We start from the raw sequence: 24,413 nt of genomic DNA, 5'->3' as shown, positions 1-24,413 counted from the left end.
TGCACATTTAATGTTTTTTTAAAAAAAACTAAGTTCCCCAAGTATCATGGAAATTCCTTGTTCTTTTATTCAAAACTTTATAGAAAAAAATATTTCTCTATGCATTAATAATTACAGTCCTCACTTAATGGCCATTTGTTCAGCAACTGTTCAATTGCTCTGCAGGCCCTCAAAATTCCAGCTGTTGCAGCACTTTCACAGTCATGTGAAAAAAATGTATACACTTGGCAACAGCTTGCACTTATTGGTTACAGCATCCAACCAGCTGGAAAAGTGACTTTTCCAGCTAGTTTCTAACAAGCAAAAGTCAATGAGAAAGCCAGTAGGAAAGGCTGCACTTCACTTGGGTAAATCTTCTTTCCTACAGCCTTTCTGCGTTTGTACATACTTTATCCTCCTTCACACATACATACATGCACTCTAGCCTCCTTCCCTCCTTTGCTTACATATATATTATACCTTCTTTCTCCTCTTGCTTGCACAATACATGCTTCTGTGCTTTTCTTCCCCCATTTGCTCCCACAAGTACCATGTTAGAAAGATGTTCCTTTTACTTTCACACAACGCACCCTCCATTTCCTGCTCTTGTGAGCTTGGGACACTCTGTAGCACCTCCTTTCTCAACATGTTTGCAGCTGCATTGGGCCTCCCAAGGCCTTCTCCACCCTCTATGGCACTTCTGCTTTCCTTAAACCTGGGACTCTCTCTGCTTCCCCCTTAACAACTGCATGTTTCACATTATGATGGCAACTAGGACTGCCTGGATTTCTGTTACCTAGCAATATGGTTACCTGACATTGTGCTTTAATATTGCAACACTTAATGACAAAATACTGATCCCAATTTCTGAATTGAGCACTGAGAATATATTTCATTTTTTTAAAAATCAGACAGTAAGAATTTATTGCTGTACATACCTCTGACTTAGTTCTTCTAAGTAGCGGCTACTGAGAGACATATTTACTTCCAGGGCTTTAATGCGATTATTGAGTCTCATAAACACAGACTCTTTTTGATTTGATCCATGAACAAGATTCCCATTTGTGTAACCTAAATCTGTGGAGTTCTGTAGTTCAGCATAAAAGTCTGTGGCAGTATTTGGCAACCCACCAGAAACTGAAATTGCAATAAATGTTTCCTCAATAGTCTGCTCATCATCTTTTATTTCCAAAGATGGCAACTTCACAAGTGACACCTCCTGCTTTTTGGTTTCTGAAGAACTAGCTTTTGTTTCGACACCATAGCTTTCTATAGCTACTGTACATTCGGATTGTAGAACAATTTCTGTTGGCTTTGAAGTAGTTTCCATTGAGGTTTTTTCTTCTGTGTTCAACACCCTGAATACAGTTATAATACTGGGTGAAGGTGGTTTCTCTGTAATAGATATTACAAGTCTATTTTCTTCAGCCAGAATTTCCTCTTGGGAAAGGATCTCTGGACTTTCAGATACATTTTCATATATTGTAGGCTCAGAGGACACCTCTACTATAGATGGTGATCTGGTTCCTGTTTTAACATCTGAGAAGATGGATTGTGATACAGTCTGTGGATGACTAGGCTCCAGTTCAAAAGTACCTTCAGTCTGATTAACTGTAGCCTCATTTAACACACTGCTTAGAACATCTACTGCCATTTCAGATACATCTACAATTAAGGTATCTGGTTTTTCTGAAGAATGCTCATGCACCAAAATATGCAATGATTTGGTTGGAATTAGTTGTATCGGTGAAACAGCAACAGAATTATGTTTTTCCAAAATGGTATCAGTTCTACTATATGGATAATGGAGAACTACTATTGCTGAACACCACTTGAATATGTACTCTGAAAAACGAGAAATGCAACAGGCTGCAGTCAGATCATAACAATAGATCTGTGTTTCATGCTCAAACCATGACATTTCCTCTTCTTGTTCATCACTTGGCAGCAGGGTCACTGTGGACTGACTGATTTCTTCTTCATATTCATGAACAAGCTGAACAATTGGTCTCTCTCCTGTTATTTCCAAAACTAACATCTCACTTTCAGTCGCTGGTGTTTCTGGAGAAACAAGTCTACAAACACAGGTTGAAAAATTAATAGAGTAAATGTGCACTTCAGTACATCCATTAAAAAAGGTGGTTACAGGAATTAATATTCTTTCACTTGTTCATGAATTTATTATTTATATAAAATTATTTATAAAAGCAAAATACCACTCATGCATCATCACAAAATCTCCAGAACTGTAAAGCCTACAAACTTGAAATTTGGCATGTTGACTTCTAGGTGCTCACTCTTGACCTGTAGGTGCTCACTAAGAAAGTTTTTTTTAAAATTACCATCAGAGCATTAGTATTTCATATATTATTATTAACACACTCTGATGCTAAGGAGTTCTACTCCCCTTCCCCATCTGAAAAGAATTCTATTCCAAATGCAAAACACAAGCAGAGGACAGGAGTTTCAGTTTCAGAGCACCAAGCAGCTTTAGTACAGAACAGTTGAGCTAAGCCATGCACAGGGTCCTTGCTGTCTCCTTCTTGCTCACACAGCAAATACAGTTTCAGTTTCCAAACAGCCCTCAACTCTCTCACACTGACAGGACACTAGCCAGATGAATACCAATGGATGCTGGTAGGCAGAGGCAGAATCCCTCCCCCTTATTTTCCTCCCCAAAAACTAAGCCCGACCACATAGTTTCTTAGCAAAGCATGGGTATCGAGCTATTTTTATATATTTCTAAGCATAGCTGCTTTCACATCTGAACCATTTTACACACGAATTAGAATGAAAATACTAGAATATATTTCATAATTAAGTTTTTCATTTTTACTTGTGGAAGGAATGCCTCAGAAGAAAAAAAGGAACAAAAAAACTATTCTCCATTTCCATTTTTCTAACTTTTATATTTTCAGAATGACAAAAAAAACCTCGTTGCATAAGCAAATAGTGTGATGACTAACCCAAACCCCAAAACATATATTAAAGTCCAGTAAGGCCTTCAACTTAACTTCACTGTTTTATTAGGCATAGTTTAAAGTCACAAAAGTAAATAATGAGGCAAACAGAAAACCAAAACAAACCACATTGATGAGAGTTCCGAAGCAAGCCAAGATAACTAATCATAAACTCCAGGAAAATAACTGAGAAAAATCCATGGGAAGAATGCCAGAAAAGATAAACCTCTTTCAAGGTGAACACTAAATTGACTCCTGCAAATTCTAACTGCGCAGATGCAAACTTATATACATAGCTCCCACCTGCAAGCCATGAGGAGGATCATAGTAATCTCCTCTTGAGTAGACCTCGCTTTTCCCTGATCCTCTTCTCCCTGCGTGACCTAGGATGGATAGGGGATGGGCCTGGGATGGACCTAGGGATAGGGGATGGGCCTGGGATGACCTAGGATGGATAGGGGATGGCCTCTGACTGCTCAGCCGGCCTCTGCCCTTCCCCAGCCTCCTCCACCACCTCTGGAGCCACACTCTCACTCCCTGTTGGCTGTTCCTCCTCTTCCTCAGAGTCAGTCTCCACCAGGGGCATGACATACGGTCTAAGTTTAATATTCCTTTAGAGTTTTAATTTTCCAAACCACATTCAGAATAGTCTAATTATCTAACACTAGTACTAGCATTTAGACTTCACACTACTTTACAGCCCTCTCTAAGCAGTTTACAGTCAGATTATTGTCCCTAACAATCTGGATCATTTTATCAACCTTGGAAGGATGGAAGGCCGAGTCAACCTTGAGCCTGGTGAGATTCGAACTGCCAAATTGCTGTCAGCTGGCTGTCAGCAGAAGTAGCCTGCAGTACTGCATTCTAAACACTGCGCCATTGCGGCTCGTTAAAGCACACATTACTTACTCTAAAGAAGGAACAGTAGTTGGCTCTGGTAGTTTGGGTGTTTCTCTGGAAGAGGCAGTTGTGTTTTCAGAAACATTCTTGTTTCCTATTGAATAGATTTAATTATATGAAATTACATTGAACTGGGTTATGATTACAGAAAAAAATGTTCTTAATTTACTGGTATACTATTTAATTGCAATATTTATTGATGTAAGATTTATACATTCTTTCACTACTGAGAATCTAGATAGCACACAAATAATCAGTAATCTAAAACAATTAGTCCCTTTTAATAATTTCAACAATACAGCCAAAAGACAAACAGAGGTAGATGCAAGCATTTCGTATTGACTCATCAGCACGTACATTACAATTACATGGTTAAAATCATCCTCAAACATAAGATCTAGCAAGAGTATTAATTAAGCCTATAATGTATGCAGGAAAGCAACCAATGGCAAGCCTTATGTCCACGGGAGGCATAAACTGATATAATGCCATTTCTGTATGCACAAGGGGAGCTTCAAATGGTTAATGGCAACCGCTTCAGTAAAATGCAGGAAACAAGAGTTCCCATGGCACAGTAGAACTTTAAACACAGAGTTTTGATCCACCTGGTGACCCGTAAATGTCTCGCAAGGTCTAAGAAGGCATTTTATGACCAGGATTTGTTGCTGTTGTTGGATTACTCAAGACTGTTTGGACTCATTTCAGAAGATGCTCCTTTATTCTGAAAGCCAAACACCTATCAGTTCTGCTGATGTAACTGTCTCCACAATTACAAGCAAATTGGTAAACACAATGAGTTTTAGCACTGATAGGTTGTGCTTCCTTAATTAGGACACCTGTAGCCTCTGGGTTTGATGTAATATGTGAAGCTCAGTCTTACTGAATGTTGCTTCAATTAAGGTGCTTAAACATTGAGTTGTCAGGTGTGCTAATTAATCCCCCTTAAAGGACAGCTCAATAAATACCTTCTTTTTACTGGCAGTTGGAGCTGTCAACTTTGGTTCTTTTATTTTATTGAGCCTGTCAATAAAACACTTTGGATAACGATTTGAGAAGAGTGTTTGGATTAAAAATTCCAGTTCTTTTTTTAAACAGTCTCAGTGCAAATTCAATGTGCTCCTATAAGTAGTGTCTGTCCCAATGCACATGTATATTTAATTGATGTAAAACTTGTGAAATTCAGATACTAGCCAGACCATGTTGACTTCCTATATACCATTCTTTTAATGGAGCCATCACTCCTTCATATGATCAGTATATCCAGGAAGGGCAACCGGTCATCTACTTCATACTGACTTTCAGGTTGGGATGACAGTTGTTCAGATGATCCGCAAAGTCATCAACAGTCTCAATTCCATGGACATCTTTCAAAGAAAGCTCATTTCACAGGGCAAGATCTTATGTGAGAGACTGTAGAAAGGGAGTGATGTGATCTTAACTGAAATATGCAACAATTGTTAGCTAAGCAAAGGGGGCTGAAACATTACGACTTGAGAAGCAAGATAACATTCAGAAGTGGCCCAGACAAATAATACTGGGATATTAAAAGCACAAGCAGATTTTCAAGATTCTGTTATAGTGTAGTTCTGGTCATCCTGTGGAGTTGATTTTCTGGTTTGGTCTACCTACTGGGACTGACATACAGTATATTAAAAACTTTCTTTCTGAAAATGTTTTTGGTCCATGGATAGCTGCACTCTTTTTGAGATGATGTTAATTATTTAATAATTATTGGTTTGTTAACTGATTGCTAAATGTTTCCCTAATATTTTTACTATACTTATTGCTTTAGGTTACTTCAAATTACTTTTTAAATTAAAGCTGTTTATTTACTGTATACCCTGTGAAAGAAAAACAAGATGTTTAAAACAAATAATTGCAGAGTTTTTATTATTATGCAAAGCAGAGGGAAAATTAATCTAAACAGAATAAAAGCCATTTAAAGTTTATTCCAGAAATCAATTACATCTAATTGATTATATACATTATATGCATATACATTATATATGCTTACCTTGTTCTGCAGTATCCTCTTCAGTTTTTGCTCCAAGTATATTAGCAGCAATATTCACCATATTTAAAATGGCATCTAGAAAAGTGCCAGACACACATCTCATTATTTATTTTTAAAGTTGGAAATTTGTTCTGTTAGGTATATAGTTTTGAGCAGTAAATTATATCTATATGAAATTCAAATGAAAATTGTCATTAATAATGATGGTATCAAGAATGTAACATTTTATGTGAAACAACACTTCATTTTCTGAATAATTCACCACTATTGATTAGAATTAAGAAAATGAAACATTTTCTACTGTTGCCCATGCTGAAATCCACAGTGAAACCCATTCAAAATCTGAAAGCTGGTTTGAAGTACTGGATTCTTGTTGCCTGACACAATCTAAATACACGTTCTATAGTACTTAAGAGAGAAAATTTTTATTTAAAAAACTGCATAAAGAATTAACTATTTAATTAGGACATCCCAAAGGTACTTTTTCAAGAGGCAACTAAACTTTGTTTTTCTTTGAAGATGTTTCGCTTCTCATCCAAGAAGCTTCTTCAGTTCATTTAATTAGGTTTTTTACACATTAATTTTAACGAAAGATAGAATAGGAGATGAAGTAATTAAGAGCTGAACCTCCTCCAGTGCAATTTATTATTATGAATGTTGGGAGGATATGTTTGCCATTATGTGATTAGAGAAAACTTGTCATTAAAAAGTGAAAGATTTCTTCTCTCACTCCCCCCAACTTTTCATTTTCTCAACCAGTAATACTAACTGAGCTGAAAAATTAGGAAATATTGATGATTTAAACATGATCTGTCAGTTGTTATCTTCAATTAGCTAAATAAAGATTGGCCATATGTGCCATATATATGCATAATATATGCAGATCTATAAAAAAAGTGAACGAAATGGTTGATCCACTAACAGGTGAAGATGGCAGGGAGGTGACAAATTATAGGGAGAAAGTAGAACTGCTTAATTCATTCTTTGGATCTGTCTTTACAAAAAGAAAAAATAGTTCAACCAAAGCTCTACAGTAGAACACAGAATAAGAATGCAAGCCAAAATAGACAAGAAAATGGTAAGAGAACACTTATCAACTCCAGATGAGTTCAAATCACCAGGATCAGATGGATTATATTCCATAGTTCTGAGGAAGCTGGCAGATGTGCTCTTGGAACTACTGAACAAAATCTTTCAAAGCTCCTGGAGCATGAAGGAACGGAACTGCCAGCTAGATGTGATTTCAATCTAAAAATGGGAAAAATATGGATCCAGGAAACTGTAGACCAGGGGTGGGCAAACTTTTTGGCTCGGGGGCCGCATTGACTTTTAAAATTTGACAGATGGGCCGGGTCAGCACAAGATTTTTTGGGAATCGCCCCCCACCCTTCCCCCTCTTCTCCTTCCCCTCCCCTCGGAGGCCCCTGAGTCAGGAGTTGCTACCGCCAGCGCGGCTCCGCGGCTCCAGTCCCGCGTTGCCTCGGGGAAGGGAAAGGCAAAAAGGAAGAGCCGCGGCAGTGCTTTGCAACGGGAGCAGCGGCACCGGAGGCTCAGGCTCAGCGGCTCCTGGTTTTGCCTTTTCCTTCCCAAGGCAATGCGGGACTGGAGCCGCACGGAGCTGAGCCGGCGGTAGCAACTCCTGACAGCCCCAGCCGGACACCTGAGCGGAGCCCGGGCGAAACTGCCTGTTGCTGCTGCCGGAGCACCGCTGGGTCGCCTGCTCTAAGCAGCCTGCCCGCCCACCGGGCTTCCCCTCTACCGCGCGGCTCGGGGCCAGGCGCGAGCACCCGCGAGTTAAAAGGAAGCCGAAAGTTGCTGGGAAGTTGCTCGGGTGCTGGGAGCAGGCTTTTAAAGTGCCGCCCGAGCAAAGTTTAAGCAACCCGCCCGCCCGCCGGGAGGAATCCTTCCTGCTCCTTGGCGGGAAGACGCTCCAGCCTGCAAACTTTGCCTTTGCAAAGTTTAAGCCTGGAAGCCCGAAAGCAAGCAACTTCCCAGCAAGTTTCGGCTTCCTTTTAACTCGCAGGCGCTCGTGCCTGGCGGAGGGAAGCCCGGAGCCTCCTCCAAGCAGTCCACCCGCCGGGCTTCCCTCCGCCGCGCGGCTTGGGGCCAGGCGCGGCGCCCGCGAGTTAAAAGGAAGCTGAAAGTTGCTGGGAAGTTGCTTGGGTTTCCGGGCTTCAGGGCTTGCAAAGGCAAAGTTTGCAGGCGGGAGCGTCTTCCCGCCAAGGAGCGGAAGGTTCCCCGGCGGCGGGACGGGCTGCTTGGAGCGGGCTGCCGTGCGGCTTGGGGCGAGGCACGGCGCCAGCAGTTAAAAGTTGCTGAAAAGTTGCTCGGGTGCTGGGAGCAGGCTTTTAAAGTGCCGCCTGAGCAAAGTTTAAGCAGCCCGCCCGCCCGCCGGCGGAACCCTTCCCGCTCGTCGGCGGGAAGACGCTCCAGCCTGCAAACTTTGCCTTTGCAAAGCCCTGGAAGCCCCGGAAACCCGAGCAACTTCCCAGCAACTTTCAGCTTCGTTTTAACTTGCGGGCGCTCGCGCCTCGCCCCGAGCCGCACGGCAGCCCGCTCCAAGCAGCCCGTCCCGCCCGCCGGGCGGAACCCTTCCCGCTCCTCGGCGTGGAAGACGCTCCAGCCTGCAAACTTTGCCTTTGCAAAGTTTAAGCCTGAAGCCCGAAATCGAGCAACTTCCCAGCAACTTTCGCTTCGTTTTAACTCGCGGGCGCTCATGCCTCGCCCTGAGCCGCACGGGCGGAGGGGAAGCCCGGAGCGCCGCCGGTCGCGCTCCTCCAAGCAGCCCGCCCGCCCGCCGGGCTTCCCCTCCGCCGCATGGCTCGGGGCCAGGTGCGAGCGCCCAGCGAGTTAAAACAAAGCGGAAAGTTGCTGGGAAGTTGCTCGGTGCCGCCCGAGCAGGACCGCCGAGCCGGAAACGGGGCACCATGGCAGGACAAGGCTCCACCAGCAGCGGCCTAGCTTTAGGTGGCTCCAAGCAGCCCGCCCGCCCGCCGGGTGGAACCCTTCCGCTCCTCGGCGGGAAGACGCTCCAGCCTGCAAGCTTTGCCTTTGCAAAGTTTAAGCCTGGAAGCCCGGGAAAAAAGGGGGATCGGCGGGGACTCACCTTCGGAGAGTCGCACTCGAAGGTGATTTCGAACTCCCAGCCGAGGCCTTTGCAAATTTCTTTTCTTTCCTACCCCTAGATCGCTCCACACTGTTTTGCAGCTTTGGGGGCCACGCGGCACAGGGCAATACACCACGCCCAGCGATTTTTTTTCAGGGGCGGGCCGGATTGGACAGACCAATGGCAGCGATTTTTTTTCAGGGGCGGGCTGCATTGGACAGACCAACGGGCCGGATGTGGCCCGCGGGCCGTAGTTTGCCCACCCCTGCTGTAGACCAATCAGCCTGACATTAATAGCTGGGAAAATCCTGGAACGGATAATGAAGCAGCAGATTTGCAAGCACATAGAAACGAACAAAGCAATGAGTAGAACCCAAATGGGTTGTTAAAAACAAATCATGCCATGCAACCTTTATTGCCTTCTTTGACAAAGTGACTAAATTAGTGGATCAGGGAAATGCTATGACATTGACTTCAGTACAGCATTTAATAAAGAATACCACAACCTTCTTCTTGGCAAGATAGAACAATATGGGCTAGACAGCATCACCACCAGATGAATTTCTAACTGGATGACCAACCACACTCAATGTATAATCTCAATGAAACCAGATCTACATGGAGGGGAGCATACAATAGGGTTCCTCAAGATTGTCTTAGCCCAATACTCTTCAACATCTGTCAACCCTGAAGCTGACCTGACCAAGGCTATTTTGGGATAGGGAGGGGGGAATAGAGATAGTGGCATTTTGTACCAAATAAAACTGTTCTTTGAGGAATCATCCTGCCTCGGAGTTCTGTTTGCTATAGGTGTATTACTTGGAATCCTGACATTAAACCTACTCTCCTAATTTTCTACTCCAACCGGAGCAGCTCTCTGGGGTCTTGAGACCCAATCTACCCCAGGTGTCAGGGTTCCAAGTAATAAATCCATTGCAAGAAAGACTCTGAGGCAATTGAATTCCTCAAAGAATACTTTTATTGGAAATATCATATTGGCACAACACTGGCTCTGAAATCTCCTGTGGTTTTCACCTTATTAAAAGTAAGATTTTCTACTTTCTCAAAACAATCAGTCACATGATTCAATCACCTTGCAATCCAACAACTGGGTAGCATCATTCCGCCTTCTTCCAATCAGGTATGACATTGTCCTTGGTTCCCAAGAGAAAGTGTTTTGTTTTGTTTTGGCTACAAAATTTCCTCTATCTCGTCTTCCGGTTTGAAGGGCTTCGGCGACAGACAGAAATCCGTGATTGTGCGCAGTTTCTGTCTGGGCTCGCCGCTGGAGCGCCCCGAGCCGGCTGGTTTCAGGGCTAAGCCACCCCATAGAGGTGGTGAAGAGGGGGGAGACCGCCAGCAGGGTTGAGGAGAGCCGCATCTCTCCTCCTCAGCTGGCCATTACTCCCTTTCCCGAAGGCGGTTGCAGCGGTGGTCAGAAATGGCCACCTCAAAGAAGAACTCGACCGGAAAAGAATGTGCAGGAGGAAGATAAAAAGTGAAAGTTTTGGCTGACCGGGTTAAATTGTAAGAGGGGAGGAAGAGGCAGAAAAAGAAATTTCACTAATTGAATTCCAAAAGGACTCCCAAATGACGACCGAAAAAGAAGAAGGTGCAGTAGGTGGAAAGGAGGAAGCCAAAGAACAACATGAACCAAGATCCACGAGAGCTGTTAAACCTAATTCCCAAATATAACTATGGAAGAGAAAAAATTGATTACAATTAATATAAATGGACTTAACTCAGCCGTTAAAAGAAGGAAAATCTAAATTAGATAAATTAAAATTTGATATAATCTGCCTACAAGAAGTACATATTAAAAAACAATATGAATAATTGTTGATACAGCCAAAATTAGGGAAAATATTCACTTCCTTGACACAATGTAAGAAAAGAGGAGTGGTTTTATATATTAAAGAGACCATCTCAGCGAAATTGATTTATACTGATGACAACGGAAGAATATTAATGGTGGAAATAATGGACAATAATAAGAAAACACTCCTGATTGCAATCTATGCCCCGAATGACAATCAAGAATTCTATAAAAAATTACATATGAAAATAGTTGAACTGGACTATGTTAATATAGGTATGATGGGAGATTTTAATGGAATTGTAGACAATAAACTGGACTACACAACACAGAAAACAATAAAGCAAAATAGAAAGACTCTCCCTAAATCTTTTTTTAAAATGGTAGATGAAATAAAAGATACATGGAGAGAAAGAAATGCTAAAACTACACAATACACCTTCGACTCAAATAGACACTTATCATGGTCCAGAATAGATATGATATGGATATCAACAGAACTGTTAACTAATATTCAAGAAATAAATATTGAAACAAGTACTTGGGCAGATCACAATCCAATGACAATTAAATGGAAAGGACAAAGAAGAAGATCTAGATGGACGTTAAATAATACTATTTTAAAGGGAAAAGACTTCACACAGTGGATGGAGAAAGAATTGACCTTTTTCTTAGGAGAAAACAAAAAAGAAGATACATCAATCCAGAATGTATGCGATACAATGAAGGCATATGCCAGAGGCTTGATAATAGACTATACAAGGAAAAGAAATACCATGAAAAGATTAACCTCTAAGGCATTAGAAGATGAGTATAAAGGACTTGAAAAAGAGCTACAGAAAATGCCACAGAGAAAGGACATTAAGTTAAAAATGGATATAACCAAACATAAAATGGGTCTAATAGAAAAAGAAGAATTAGCACAAAAAATTAGAGGTGCCAAACAGAACTATTTTGAAGATGCAAATAAACCAGGTAGATGGTTAGCATATAAATTGAGAAAGGAGAAAGAATCAAGGAAAATATTGCAATTAATAGATGACCAAGACCAAGTTTGCTATGGTAGTAAAGAGAAGAAGGAAATTATTCAAGATTATTATGGGAAACTATACACACAAGAGAATATTGATGAGGAAAGAGTTAAACAGTATTTACAGAATGCTAATTTACCCCAGATACCTAAAGAGATTGAAACAATGTTAGAAAGCAATATAACGATGATGGAGTTAACTGAAGCACTCAAGAAGCAAAATAATGGAAAGGCACCAGGCCCAGATGGACTTCAGGCAGAATTTTACAAAACATTACAAGAATCATTGAATTTTCCATTGCTAGAAGTTATGAATGAAGTTATGTTAAAGAAGAGGATACCTAAATCATGGTCAGAAGCTTATATCACACTTGTTCCAAAAGAGGAGACCGATCCATTACAAATCAAGAACTATAGACCTATCTCCCTACTAAACGCAGATTATAAAATCTTTTCTTCAATATTGGCAGAAAGACTTAAAAAATATTTAAATAATTTTATCCATCCTGACCAAAATGGATTTCTGCCAAAGAGACAAATCAAAGACAATATGAGAATAATCTTGGATGCTTTGGAATACTACGAGGCACATCCCAAAAAACAAATGGCTTTGATATTTCTAGATGCACAGAAGGCATTTGATAATGTGAATTGGCGATTCATGTTATTACTGCTGGAACAGATGGGCTTTGCTAGAAAATTTATTCAAGCAATAGAAGCTATATATCATAAGCAGACAGCAAAGGTAATGATAGAGGGAGAACTGACGGAATCTATTGATATAAGAAAAGGAACAAGGCAAGGGTGCCCACGATCACCTCTGTTGTTTGTGTTAACTTTGGAAGTGCTAAACAGAAATATTAGAGATGAAAAGAATATAAAAGGAATGAAAATCAAAAAGGAAGAATTTAAGTTGCAAGAATTTGCAGATGATCTGGTTTTTATCTTAAAAGACCCACTAGAAACAGCATCAAAATTGATAGAAAAGATAGAGACATATGGAAAGGTGGCTGGTTTGAAAATAAATAAAGATAAGACAAAGATCTTGACAAAGAATATGCTATCAAGACAAAAGGAAGAATTGGCAGACCTATTGAAAATTCAGGTCACAAATAAGATCAAGTACTTGGGGATATTTACTTGACAGCAAGATGCAGTACACTAAAAGAGAATAATTATATCAAACTTAAACAGCAGATAGCGCTAGATTTGGTGAAATGGGAAAATTTACAACTGTCATTAATAGGGAGAATATCAACAATCAAGATGAATATATTACCCAGAATTTTATATTTGTTTCAAACAATTCCAATTAGGCTTGGAAAAGATTACTTTGAAGATTTAAATAAAATTGTGTTGAAATATATATGGCAAGGTAAGAAAGCGAGAATAAAGTTAAAACTTTTGCAAGATGCTAGAATTAGAGGAGGATTTGGTTTGCCTAATTGGGAGTTGTATTACCAAGCTACAAATCTGATGTGGGTTAAGGAATGGATAACATTAAGAAATACTAGATTGTTGACACTAGAAGGACATGACCTGTTGGGGTGGCATGCTTTTTTATGGTATAATGGAACTAAAACACGGGTATTTTAGAAGACATTATATACGAGAGTCTCTGTGGTTAAATTGGGAGAAGATTAAAAGACAATGTTATTTGAAAATTCCAGTCTGGCTATTGACTATTGAAGCATTTTCTTATCCTATAATATACAAAAAGGAACAAACAGTTAGATATGGTGAAATATTGAATGAAAAGGGTGAACTCAAATCTATACAAAAACTAGAGGAACAAGGTATAAAGATGAATTGGTTCTCATATGCGCAAATACATTCAAGGTATGATAAAGATTCTAAAACAGAAGGTTTCTATGATAAACTGACTGACCTAGATAAGATTTTGACAGTACTGATGAAAAGGTGATTAAAAAATTGTATGGATATTTATTAGAAATTAAACTAGAAGAACAAGTTAAAGAAACTATGATTGCTTGGGGGAAGAATTTTGGATATGGGATTGATCTAGAGAAATGGCAAAAATTGTGGTCTCAAAATTATAAAATGACAATGTCAACAGCATATAAAGAAAATTTGTATAAGATGTTTTACAGGCAGCACTTTCCCCCGACAAGAATAGCAAGAATGTTCAAGAATAAATCCGAAAAATGTTGAAAATGTCATCAGATACCTGGCTCATATTACCATATGTGGTGGACTTGTGCGGATGCTAAAAAATACTGGTCTAAAATCCACACATGGTTGGAAAAAATGACCAAAAATCATATAGATTTGAAACCAGAAATATTTTTATTGGGAATTTTACCTGAGATATATAGTAAAGACTTGAAATACTTGATCGTAAATTTGTTAACAGCGGCTAGGATTGTATTTGCTAAAAACTGGAAAAATGAGAAAACACCATCACAGGAGGAAATCTTTAAGAAAATATTGGAATGTGCTGAAATGAGTAGATTGACATTTGAAATTAGAGAACAAGATGATAAACAATTTGATAAAATTTGGGATCTATTCTATCAATGGTTAGACAATAAAATATAGTAATGAAATATGTAGACTTTTAGAAAATAATAAATATATAAAGATGTATTCTTTTCTTATTATATCTACAAAATGATTCTAGGATAGATCTGGGATGATAATACGAATTGTCATAAAACAAATTAAGTAAAATATGATCATTTTGGAAAACATGAATGAATAAAAGTATAGTCAAATGATTAATAATGACATTAATGTATTTAATATATTGATTGAAAATACGAGATTATATACAATGTAATTATAATTGAAGACTATGAAATGGAAGCACAAAACAATTTGTAAACCAACCGGCACACTGTATGTACATATATGTAAGATGATTTGATGTTTTTATGTTTTGTTTGTTTATGTTTGTTTTAAAAACCAATAAATTTTTTTTTTGTTTTTTTAAAAAAGAATCCCACTGAACTGGCCTCCACTGGCACCAAGAACCTGAAGGGGGAGGAGAAAATTCCGGAGGAATATTGGGACTTAAAGGAGGTATTCAGTGAAAAGGCTACGGATGAGCTTCCCCCCCATCGTTCAACAGATTGCACTATTGAAATTCTACCCAGGGTAAAACTCCCAAAACCAAAACTGTACTCAATGACACCGTGGGAGCTAGAAGAGCTGCGGTCATTTATCGATAAGAATTTGAAACGTGGTTTCATCCAACCCGCTAGACCCCGGGTAGCAGCCCCAGTATTGTTCCGTAAAAAAAAAAATGGCTCCCTTTGTTTATGTGTTGACTATAGAAACCTGAACGCTATTTCAGTGGAGAACGTGTGCCCCCTCCCCTTGATGAAGGATATGTTGGCCCACTTGGCCAAAGGGAATTTTTTTTTACAAAACTCGACTTGAGAGAAGCATACTACTGGGTTCAAATTAAGGAAGGGGATGAATGGAAAACTGCTTTTAACTGCCCAATGGGTTGTTTCCAATTCAACGTTTTTCCATTTGGCCTACAGGGGGCCCCTGCAGTATTCATGCAAATGATCAATCAGGTGTTGCATGAACATCTATACAAAGGGGTGTTGGTTTATCTTGATGATATTCTTATCTACACGGAGACTCGTGATGAACATGTGAAACTAGTGCAATCAGTTTTGGAAAAACTTCGAGCTGCTGAGCTGTATGCAAAGTTGTCCAAGTGTGAATTCCACTAGGAAAAAATTGACTATTTAGGTTATCGCATCTCACATGATGGCATAGAAATGGATCTGAGGAAGGCCATTTTGGAATGGGCCCCTCCCCGCACCAGGAAACAACTTCAAAGTTTTTTGGGATTCGCTAATTTTTACCATCAATTTATCCCTGCTTTTGCGAAGATTGCAATGCCGATCACAAATCTCCTAAAAACCAAAGGGGAGGTGAAACCGAAGCCTAGTAAACCCCTGGAGTCGTCCATGGAATGTCAAGCCGCTTTTGAGAAGCTGAAACGGGCTTCCGGTTTCGCGTGGCTTCGGTGGCAGCAGGAATTCGCGACTGTCCGCGATTCCTGCTGCGCTTGCCGCTAAGTTGCCCCCGATCCAAATGGGTCAGGGGGATATGGCTGCCCTGTAGATGCAGCCGAAGAGAGAGGGGATCCGGACAGGGGGTTGGGGGTGTCGCAGACCCCCTCCTTGCCCGGAAAAACCCCTTTTTCCCGAGGTGGTGGAGCGGCGGTCAGTAATGGCTGCCACGAAGAAGCCTGCAGCCGGGTAAGATTGTGCTGGAGGAAGCAGGGAAAGTGAAAGTGCTGGCTGAGCCGGGTCAATCAACATCTTTAAACACCCTGGAAATTGAAACGTTTGAATTCTTGGAAGATACATTGTATCCCTAAGAAGATCGGAAAGCGGCGGAGAAAGCTGTCAAGGGGAAAAAAACTTTTTTTTCTTCACTCTCCCACCCCATAGAAACAGCAGACAAAGATTTGGAAAATTTATTTGGACACTGAAGGTAAATTATTTTGAAAGTTAAAGCCAAGGGACAAAGGATTCCTGGACATTGGATTTAATAACTTAAGAAATCGGAAAACCCTTATTGGAGGTATGGATTTCTGAATACTTAAAAGAAAATTGTTGTTGTAAGTGGGAAGGGAGAGGAAAAAAAATTGGAGCAGAAGTTGAAAAAGGAGGAGATTGCCTAGAACATTAAAGAAAGATATATTGTAATTGGATCTCTTTGATTAAACAGTAACCCCAGAAAGAGAAAGAGAAGAAAGAACTTTGGTAACTTTGGAATTTTTTGCAATTATTCTTGATTAAAAATACTTGGGTGGTTGTTTTGGAAAAGTTTTTCTCTTCACGATGGCATCGCTTGTGGATGATCTAAAAATTGAATATAAAAAATATAAAAAAGAAGATACTTTGGGCACTTTATTTCAATTTCTAGAAATGGCGGTATGCACTTATGAAAAGTTGACTACGCAGCAGGACGACTGGGACAAAGAAGAAGAAGAAGCCATCTTTGATGAACAATGGGTTCTTTGTGGGGAGGAGGAGAAAGAGGAAAAGAAAAAGGGGATTTTAAGGTTTGAAAAAACAACCAAAAAAGAGAAAAAGGAGATGAAAGGTGGATACAAGGTTAGAAAACAACAGAAAGGGACTAAGAAAAGAGAGGAGGAGAGACAAAGGGGTAAAAAGGGCAAGGAGAAGAATAAGCAAGAGAGAAAGGAGGGGATGAGAAGCCTTAATGGTGGGAAGCAAGACTTAAAGAAACAAAGCTTATTTAGAGACAATGGGTAAATCTAATTGAAAAAAGGGATTCTGGAAGGTACATAAGATTGTGTTTTTATATGTGTATTTAGAGTAAAATGCTTAAGATATAAATGAGTATCAATGTATATGATTAGATTTTTAATGATATGGATAGTGGTTATATATGATTTTATTTAGTTATTGTTATGTGTTTACCCTTTTCATAAAATTTATTGTGTAACTTTAGAATGTACTAAACAGAATCCCAATATAAATTAAGTGTTATATTAAGTAATTTTAAGCTAGGGGAATGAGCCAAAGGTGTCACTCCAATCAGTGTACAGGAGAAGTATATTAAAAGAGAAAAGATGAATGGATAAATGGAAATAGAACAGACAAAGAATGATAAGTATTATGAACTGAATTGAGATAAGATAAATAAAACAAAATTAAGAAAGATAAAAGAGGGAAGAAGCTATATAGAAAATTGAAAATGGTAATAAGATATGGAATGATATATAAAGTGAATATGATTTTTGAACTTGTGTCTGTGCAAAGAGTTTTAACCCGGGATCAAACAGCCTTCAGAAAAGATGTTTTATGTTTGTTTGTTTTTTATGTTTTATGTTTTGTATGTTTGTGTATTGTTTATGAAAGGCAATAAAACTTTAATTAGCAAGAAATATAATTCGGATAATAGAATGAAAAGGAGAAGTTGGGATAAGATACGAAGTTGAACAGATAACGTAAATATCTATACTACAATTTGGAACTATTTTGTACGTTCTATTGGTTTTCTTAGAAAAGATTTTGTATGTTATTATGCCTTGATTGTTTGTGTATTGTTTTTGTAAAACTAATAAAATTTGTTGGAAAAAAAAAAAAGAGAAGCTGAAACGATTGTTTGCTGCTGAACCAGTACTCAAGCACCCGGACATAGACGCTCCTTTTGTAATCCAAGCCGATGGTATGGCCTATTGTCCCAACCAAACAGTTGGCAGCTCCAGTGGTTATCAGAGCCCAGAAAAAGAAGGAAGTTGATTTATCAAATCATTTGACTGCACAGTTAAGAGATGCTCTAAAACTTGATGATTGGTTCCTTGCTCACTCAAATAACTGTATGGTTAGAGATGGATTGGCATGGGTAGGGGCCAAATTATATGTGCCAGCAAAGCTGAGAAACCAAATATTACAGCAAGGTCATGACTCTAAAGCCACTGGTCATTTTGGATTCATGAAAACCTTACACTTGGTTAAAAGGCAATTTTGGTGGCCTACCTTGAAAAAGGACATTGAGACTTATGTAGCTAGTTGTCCTATTTGTGCCTCAGCCAAACGGCCTCCTGGTAAACCAGCAGGCTTACTACAAAATGTGACTAGACCAACAGCTCCACAGAAGGAAATCTCTATGGATTTTATAGTGGAATTACCTGAAAGTGGGGGGAATACAGTTATTTGGGTAGTAACCGATTTGTTTTCCAAACAGGTACATTTCATACCTTGTCCGAAAATCCCATCTGCGAAAACGTTGGCTAAACTGTTTATTTTACATATCTACAGGTTACATGGAGTTCCTGAACGCATAATCTCAGACAGGGGTGTCCAGTTTACCTCAAACTTTTGGAAGGAGTTCCTGAAGTTATTGGGCTCCGCCCAGGGCTTAAGCTCTGCCCACCACCCACAAACCAATGGGGCTTGTGAGAGAACTAACTCGGTATTGGAACAATATCTTCGATGTTATATAAATTATCAGCAAGATAATTGGGCTGACTTATTGCCATTCGCTGAGGTGGCATATAATAATTCGGTTCATAGTAGTACTGGGTTTACTCCATTTAAAGTAGCTTCGGGACAAGACTTTGTACCTATAACCGAGCTTCCACGGGAGAAACCTAACATTCAGTCATTAGATGAATGGATAACACAGCTCCAGCTTACCTGGCCGGTTACCCGTAAATCATTAGATGATGCTCATCAAGCTCATAAAAAATTTGCAGATAAAAAGAGAACTCCACAAAAACCATATCAAGTGGGTGACAAGGTCTTTTTATCCACCAGATATTTGCAGACTACACAAAAGTCAAAGAAGCTTGGACCTAAGTATGTTGGACCTTTCTCAATTGATCGAATTGTAAACCCTGTGGCAGTCCAACTGAAATTACCAAAAACTCTCCGACGGATCCACCCTGTTTTCCATGTTAGTTTGTTAAAACCTGAATATACCTCTGACTTGAGACCAACTCAGGTTGATCCCCCTGTACCACTGCTAATTGAAGGTGAACAACATTTTGAAGTTAAAGAAATTTTGGATTCTCGAAAACGAAGGGGTCGACTCCAGTATTTGGTTGCTTGGAAACATTTTCCTCCTTCCCAGGCTGAGTGGGTGAATGAGAAGGATGCTAGAGCTCCCACACTTATCAAGGCATTTCGTATTAAATATCCTGATAAACCCTAAAAATTAGTATGTTGCTGTTACATGTATATTTTCTATTACCTTCTATTTTTATCTTTTTTAGGACTAACGTCTCTTTTCTAGGAGCTGAATGTCAGCCTTCAAGATTTTTCCTTCAAGTTTTTTCTCCCTTTGCTTTGCATCTTTCGGCTGTCATAAGTAACGGGGGGAGGAGGGGGGAATGGTTATGGGAAGTGAGCTGGAGGTGTTATAAACCAGAACTGTATAAGCTGGGGGGGGTGTACATTCTTGCTTAGGTTTCTATCCTATGCTATGCGCAGCTGCAACCCTTTATCAAACTATGTCAAGATTAACGGACAGAAGCCTCATCACTACCTGGAGATGCCCACATGATGATATACACAACTTTTAATTGGATGAGCCAATTGAACTATTGGGGGTGGGAACATTGCCATTACTTTGTATATGTGATTTACGTGCCCATTTTCTCAGATTCAGAATTCTTTTGTTGCTACCACTCGATTTCCAGTAAAAGATATCTTTTCTTTGATTAAAAGAGTCTAAGTATTTCTTTCTTGGATTTTGAATGGAGCACCAGCTGACAGCAACCTTTTAAAGAATTCTGCCAATTATCTGTATTTTATATACATATTTATGACATAATCATCCAGAATACTAAAGTGAAATGCCATCAATATGACAGCAGAAATTTCTATTGCTCGTTAAGAGTTGTCAATAATATAGAACATTATCTAAGTTACATTAATAGGTTGGGTAAGAATCAAATAATTGAAATGAATCCAAAGTACTGCTGAACAATAAGAAGTTTAGGATTCATTCTGTTCCGAAAGGGATCATGTTCCAATGAAAGATAAATTTAAAGCAGAAAATACATGGAGAATATTAAAATGTCTACTATATGACTTCCAGTTTGACGTCATGGTGTGATCGGTGCAGGAGAGTGGGGCTTCGCATCCCCACGCCGAATCCTCTTCATCGGAGGGCCCCCCAGAGGCTAAAGTCACCCTCTAGGGGTGATAGATAAGGAGGGGCACCCTGCTGGTCACAGAGAGTGGCAGCTCTCCTGATGGACTCAGGGTTTTTCCCTCTTTGCCAAGGACAAAGACTAGGTGACCAAATGGCCGCCACAAGGCTGGGGCAGCCGAAGAAACCAAGATTGTGCAGGAACAGAGTGAGTGGACAGTGACTGGTGCTGAGTGAGGTGACTTTTAAATTTTATTTAGGATTTACCCTAAAAGAAAGTTAATCCTGAAAAAGAGGCTCTGTGGAGTGTTTTTTAGCGGTGACTAAAGAGAGGCAGAGAAACACTGCACCCTGACCAGAAATCACTAAAAGCTTAAAATATAGAAAGACTAGATGTTTAAATCTTACTGACAAGAGCTAGAATAGGCATTTTAAAACACTGGACATTTGACTGGCTTTTGGATATTTTGTTTGAAACAATTTGAAATAATACATTTAAAGTGGATTTTTAGCACTGATTTTCAACCTGAAGGTGCCATCTACCAGTGAATGGATATATTCTATGTAACATAGAATTACATTCCAACCATGATAGCAGCCTGAAAACCCTGATAAGAAAAAGTAACACCTGGAGGTTTGCTGTATTATTTATTGTTCTATACTTATCTATTTTATGGTGAGGATCAACCTTGAAAACCTTGAAGATAATTAATGGAATGATTTTTGTATATTGGAACTAACTAGCAAATTAAAAGGTGGATCTAAGAATTATTGGGAAAATCCCCTGGATTGATTAAATGGAATTCATTGACTAACTGTGTGATATAAAGAACTATAACTATTGTATTCCCTGATGGACAATACTAAGATTAAGTAATCTGCTGGCTTTGAGAAGTCAAAAGGAATAGGCTCTGGATTGGTGACAGATTACTCACAGAACATTGAATACTACTTAGACTTTTTAAAACAAGGCAAGATGGCCCATCAGGAAGAATTGGAGACACAAAGAGAAATTATGATGTTACTCAGAAACATTTACGACATGATGATTAGGAATTCCAGGGAGATAAAGGACTTATTGCATGATATAACTGGGAAGACTGAAAATGAGCAACAAAGAACAATGAAGCAAGATAATAAAGCCCAGGAAACAAGGGAGATAACTATAAGCTTAGAAGATGAGATAGAGCAGACGACAAAACAAATAGAAAAAGGAGAAAAGAAGGAGGAGACTACAAAGTTGAGTAAAATAAAATTGGGAAAATATATATTAGGAGATAGAAAAATGGAAATGGAAAGATACTTTTGGAAAAAAGAGAGGATTTGGCAGATCTATGGGTGGATGGGCAGCACAAATAGTGAGGTTGGAAATGATAGTTGGGTTGAATAGGAAAGATGTATAGTAGATAAGGACCTAAGGGGGGAGTGTGGGAGGCAAGTCAAAAAGAGAAGTGGAATTTCCAAGAGAATGAGAGACGATGGATAGGATGGATTTTTATTTAAAAAAACAATTGGCTGTATTAAAAACTAGAATAGATGAAAAAATTAGAAATGGGGGGATACTGTTATACATATTTTACCTAACATGTTTAAAGTGAATGTTAGAGGATAAGATCAGATTTTGAAAAAGGATATTTGGTCAATAATTATGCTATTACTATTAGAAGGATGTAGCAAATATTGAATAATTGAAAAAAGAAGGATTATATGTTAATACTGATATGTACTGTATAACAACATTAGATTATGTAAGTTTGATTAATGTGGTTTTTGTACCAAAATGAATGATACTCAGGCCCTACACTGTCCATGAAATGATATTGATGTATGTTTTTAAAAAAATTAAAAATAGCCTACTATACACAAAGTACAGCATCTTGAATCAATTTAAAATGAACCCCAATAGTTCATTTATATGGGTTTATGCCATTCTAATCACTACCTCTTATGAGTAATTTACATAAATTACATAAAATACATAAATCCATTCATAAATAAGATTAAAACAACCAAATAACAAAAGCATAAAAATAACTTTCTTATTTACCAAGAAACATTCCAGTAACACCCCCCTCCAACAAGATATGTAAACATATATCAACATATCTGCACCATGACCTGATAAGAGCAATCATGTTTTAACATTTTAAGATGAAAAGTAGTTTTTAGTATACTCACTTGTGGCAGAACCAAGTAGATTTTTTGAAGATTTTTCTTCTCTTATATCATAGTCCAAAGGATAATCTATTCAAAAATGAATAAAAAAATTATATTTGGTTAATACGGTAACTCCTTTTTAACATCAGATCTGCTTGCTTAGACTGATTAGAATAAATATATTGTGGAATAGAGTAATATTTTATCATATTATTAAATTGATCCTTATTATTAAATATACAATATAATACTGTCATATTAAGATCCTAGCTAATAGAATAGACATTCTGGGTTTCTTATGCAGTCTTAAAACCAAGTGCCTTACTCCCTGTTGTAGCAGTACTGTACTTTAAAACAAATATGCAAGCAAACCAAATAATTCTGAAAAATGAAAAGTTTAGTCTTGTTTTTTTTAAATGAAGAATATATAAAGGTTTCTAAAACTGTTATTTGCTACCTCCCCATATGTCTCTTAGGCCTTATCAAATATACTAGCTTTTATTAACCTCATTAGAGAAGCCATATATGGGATCTTAGAAATGGCTTTTACCAGAATGATAAAGTCAGCAATATCCATAGATACTGGTATTTATTTTATGAAGCTTAAAGATCAGATCACAAATGGATGTAGATGTAGTCCTATTTCAATAATTCTATATTTTTAATGATTTATAAATAGAATGAAAAATATTCTTCACAATTACTTTCTAAAATACAAGTAGTACTTGTTTAATTCATTCAATGTCTTTTTAAAATTACTATGGCACCGAACAAAGAGACTTATAATCTATGCCTAAATTTATGGCTGTCAGACCTGTCACAACTCCCACCTTGGCTTCATTTGTTGAAAAATGATCCTTGGCTCCATTTGTTGAGAAAGCTATAACTTATGAGAGACCAAATATATTGTAGTAGTGCAAAGCCAGAACTGAAAATCACGTGCCAAAATCCCTCTACTTTCCCTCCCTTAACTATCTGTCATTGCCCATGTCAGTGTAACCAATCAGGTTTGGGCAAGATGTTTTCATTACAGTCAATCCAAGCTCAGTTTGGTATGCAGTCCTCTCCTTCTTCCAGCTGGGTGACCTTGATGCAACATCTCAAGGAGACACAGCACATATTTTCATTTCCTGAAGTATTCTCTTTTAATTCCTCCTCCCCACAGTTCATGGCAGTCTGTTACCAAATAGCAGCGGAGCATAAGCAAGTGACAATGGCTATTGCAGCTCCCTCAGAGTCAGGTGATTGCAACAGGGGGCTTTGGCAAGCCATTTGCACTTGCAACTGATTTCCAAGCATGCTGCAATCATGATAGCCATGAACAATCTTCTCTGCCAGCTTGCCAAGAAAGTCAATAGGAAAATTGGCAGGGAAGGTTACAAGCTGCTACTGTGAAGATCCCTTTGATATCTAGGGGTCAACTCCTAAAGCATTCCTTTCAAGTTGCCATAGGGAGGGGGGGGAAAGACCCTACTATTTACCTTGGTATAGTTGCAGCCTGGCCTTGCACACATCGGTCCATCTCTTCTGCAGCCAGCAAGGCTTTCCTGAAGGCCTCTGTAGCTGATAACAGAGCTCCAGATTGATACGGAGCTCTGTTATTGGCTACAGAGGCCTTCAGGAAAGGCTTGCTGGCCAAAGAAGTTCTGGAAGACAGTGAAAAGGAGGCAGGAGGCTACATGCACAAGTGAGGTGAGTTAGTGGATGACATGCCCCCCACCCAAAAATAACAACTGGTGCCTTTTTTGGTGGAAAAAAAATAAGACAAGGTCTTATTTTCGGGTAAACATGATAAACACATGTTAACATGGTTTCATTCTCTCCCCTTTGCCATG

At 39.0% G+C, this 24,413-nt stretch overlaps 1 protein-coding gene across 3 annotated transcripts in view; it reads right to left on the bottom strand.

Annotated features, from left to right (window-relative positions):
• The window catches only part of SUCO (SUN domain containing ossification factor), a 210,093-nt gene that overhangs the window by 19,191 nt on the left and 166,489 nt on the right, over positions 1-24,413 (bottom strand). For all 3 annotated transcript variants that reach the window (XM_087962483.1, XM_087962484.1, XM_026681814.2), the window contains exons 15-18: positions 22,600-22,665; positions 5,854-5,928; positions 3,849-3,933; positions 918-2,054 (exon numbers count right to left, since the gene is read on the bottom strand). In XM_087962483.1, the coding sequence (XP_087818609.1) occupies positions 918-2,054; positions 3,849-3,933; positions 5,854-5,928; positions 22,600-22,665 (1,363 nt within the window). The remainder of the gene's footprint in view (positions 1-917; positions 2,055-3,848; positions 3,934-5,853; positions 5,929-22,599; positions 22,666-24,413) is intronic.

Source organism: Notechis scutatus, chromosome 3 (assembly GCF_049901735.1).
Source record: "Notechis scutatus isolate UNSWTSFEM ecotype Mainland chromosome 3, rNotScu1.2, whole genome shotgun sequence".
Lineage (NCBI taxonomy): Eukaryota > Metazoa > Chordata > Lepidosauria > Squamata > Elapidae > Notechis > Notechis scutatus.
Note: the sequence above shows the minus strand (reverse complement) of the source record. Positions and strands in the feature narration are given on the sequence as shown.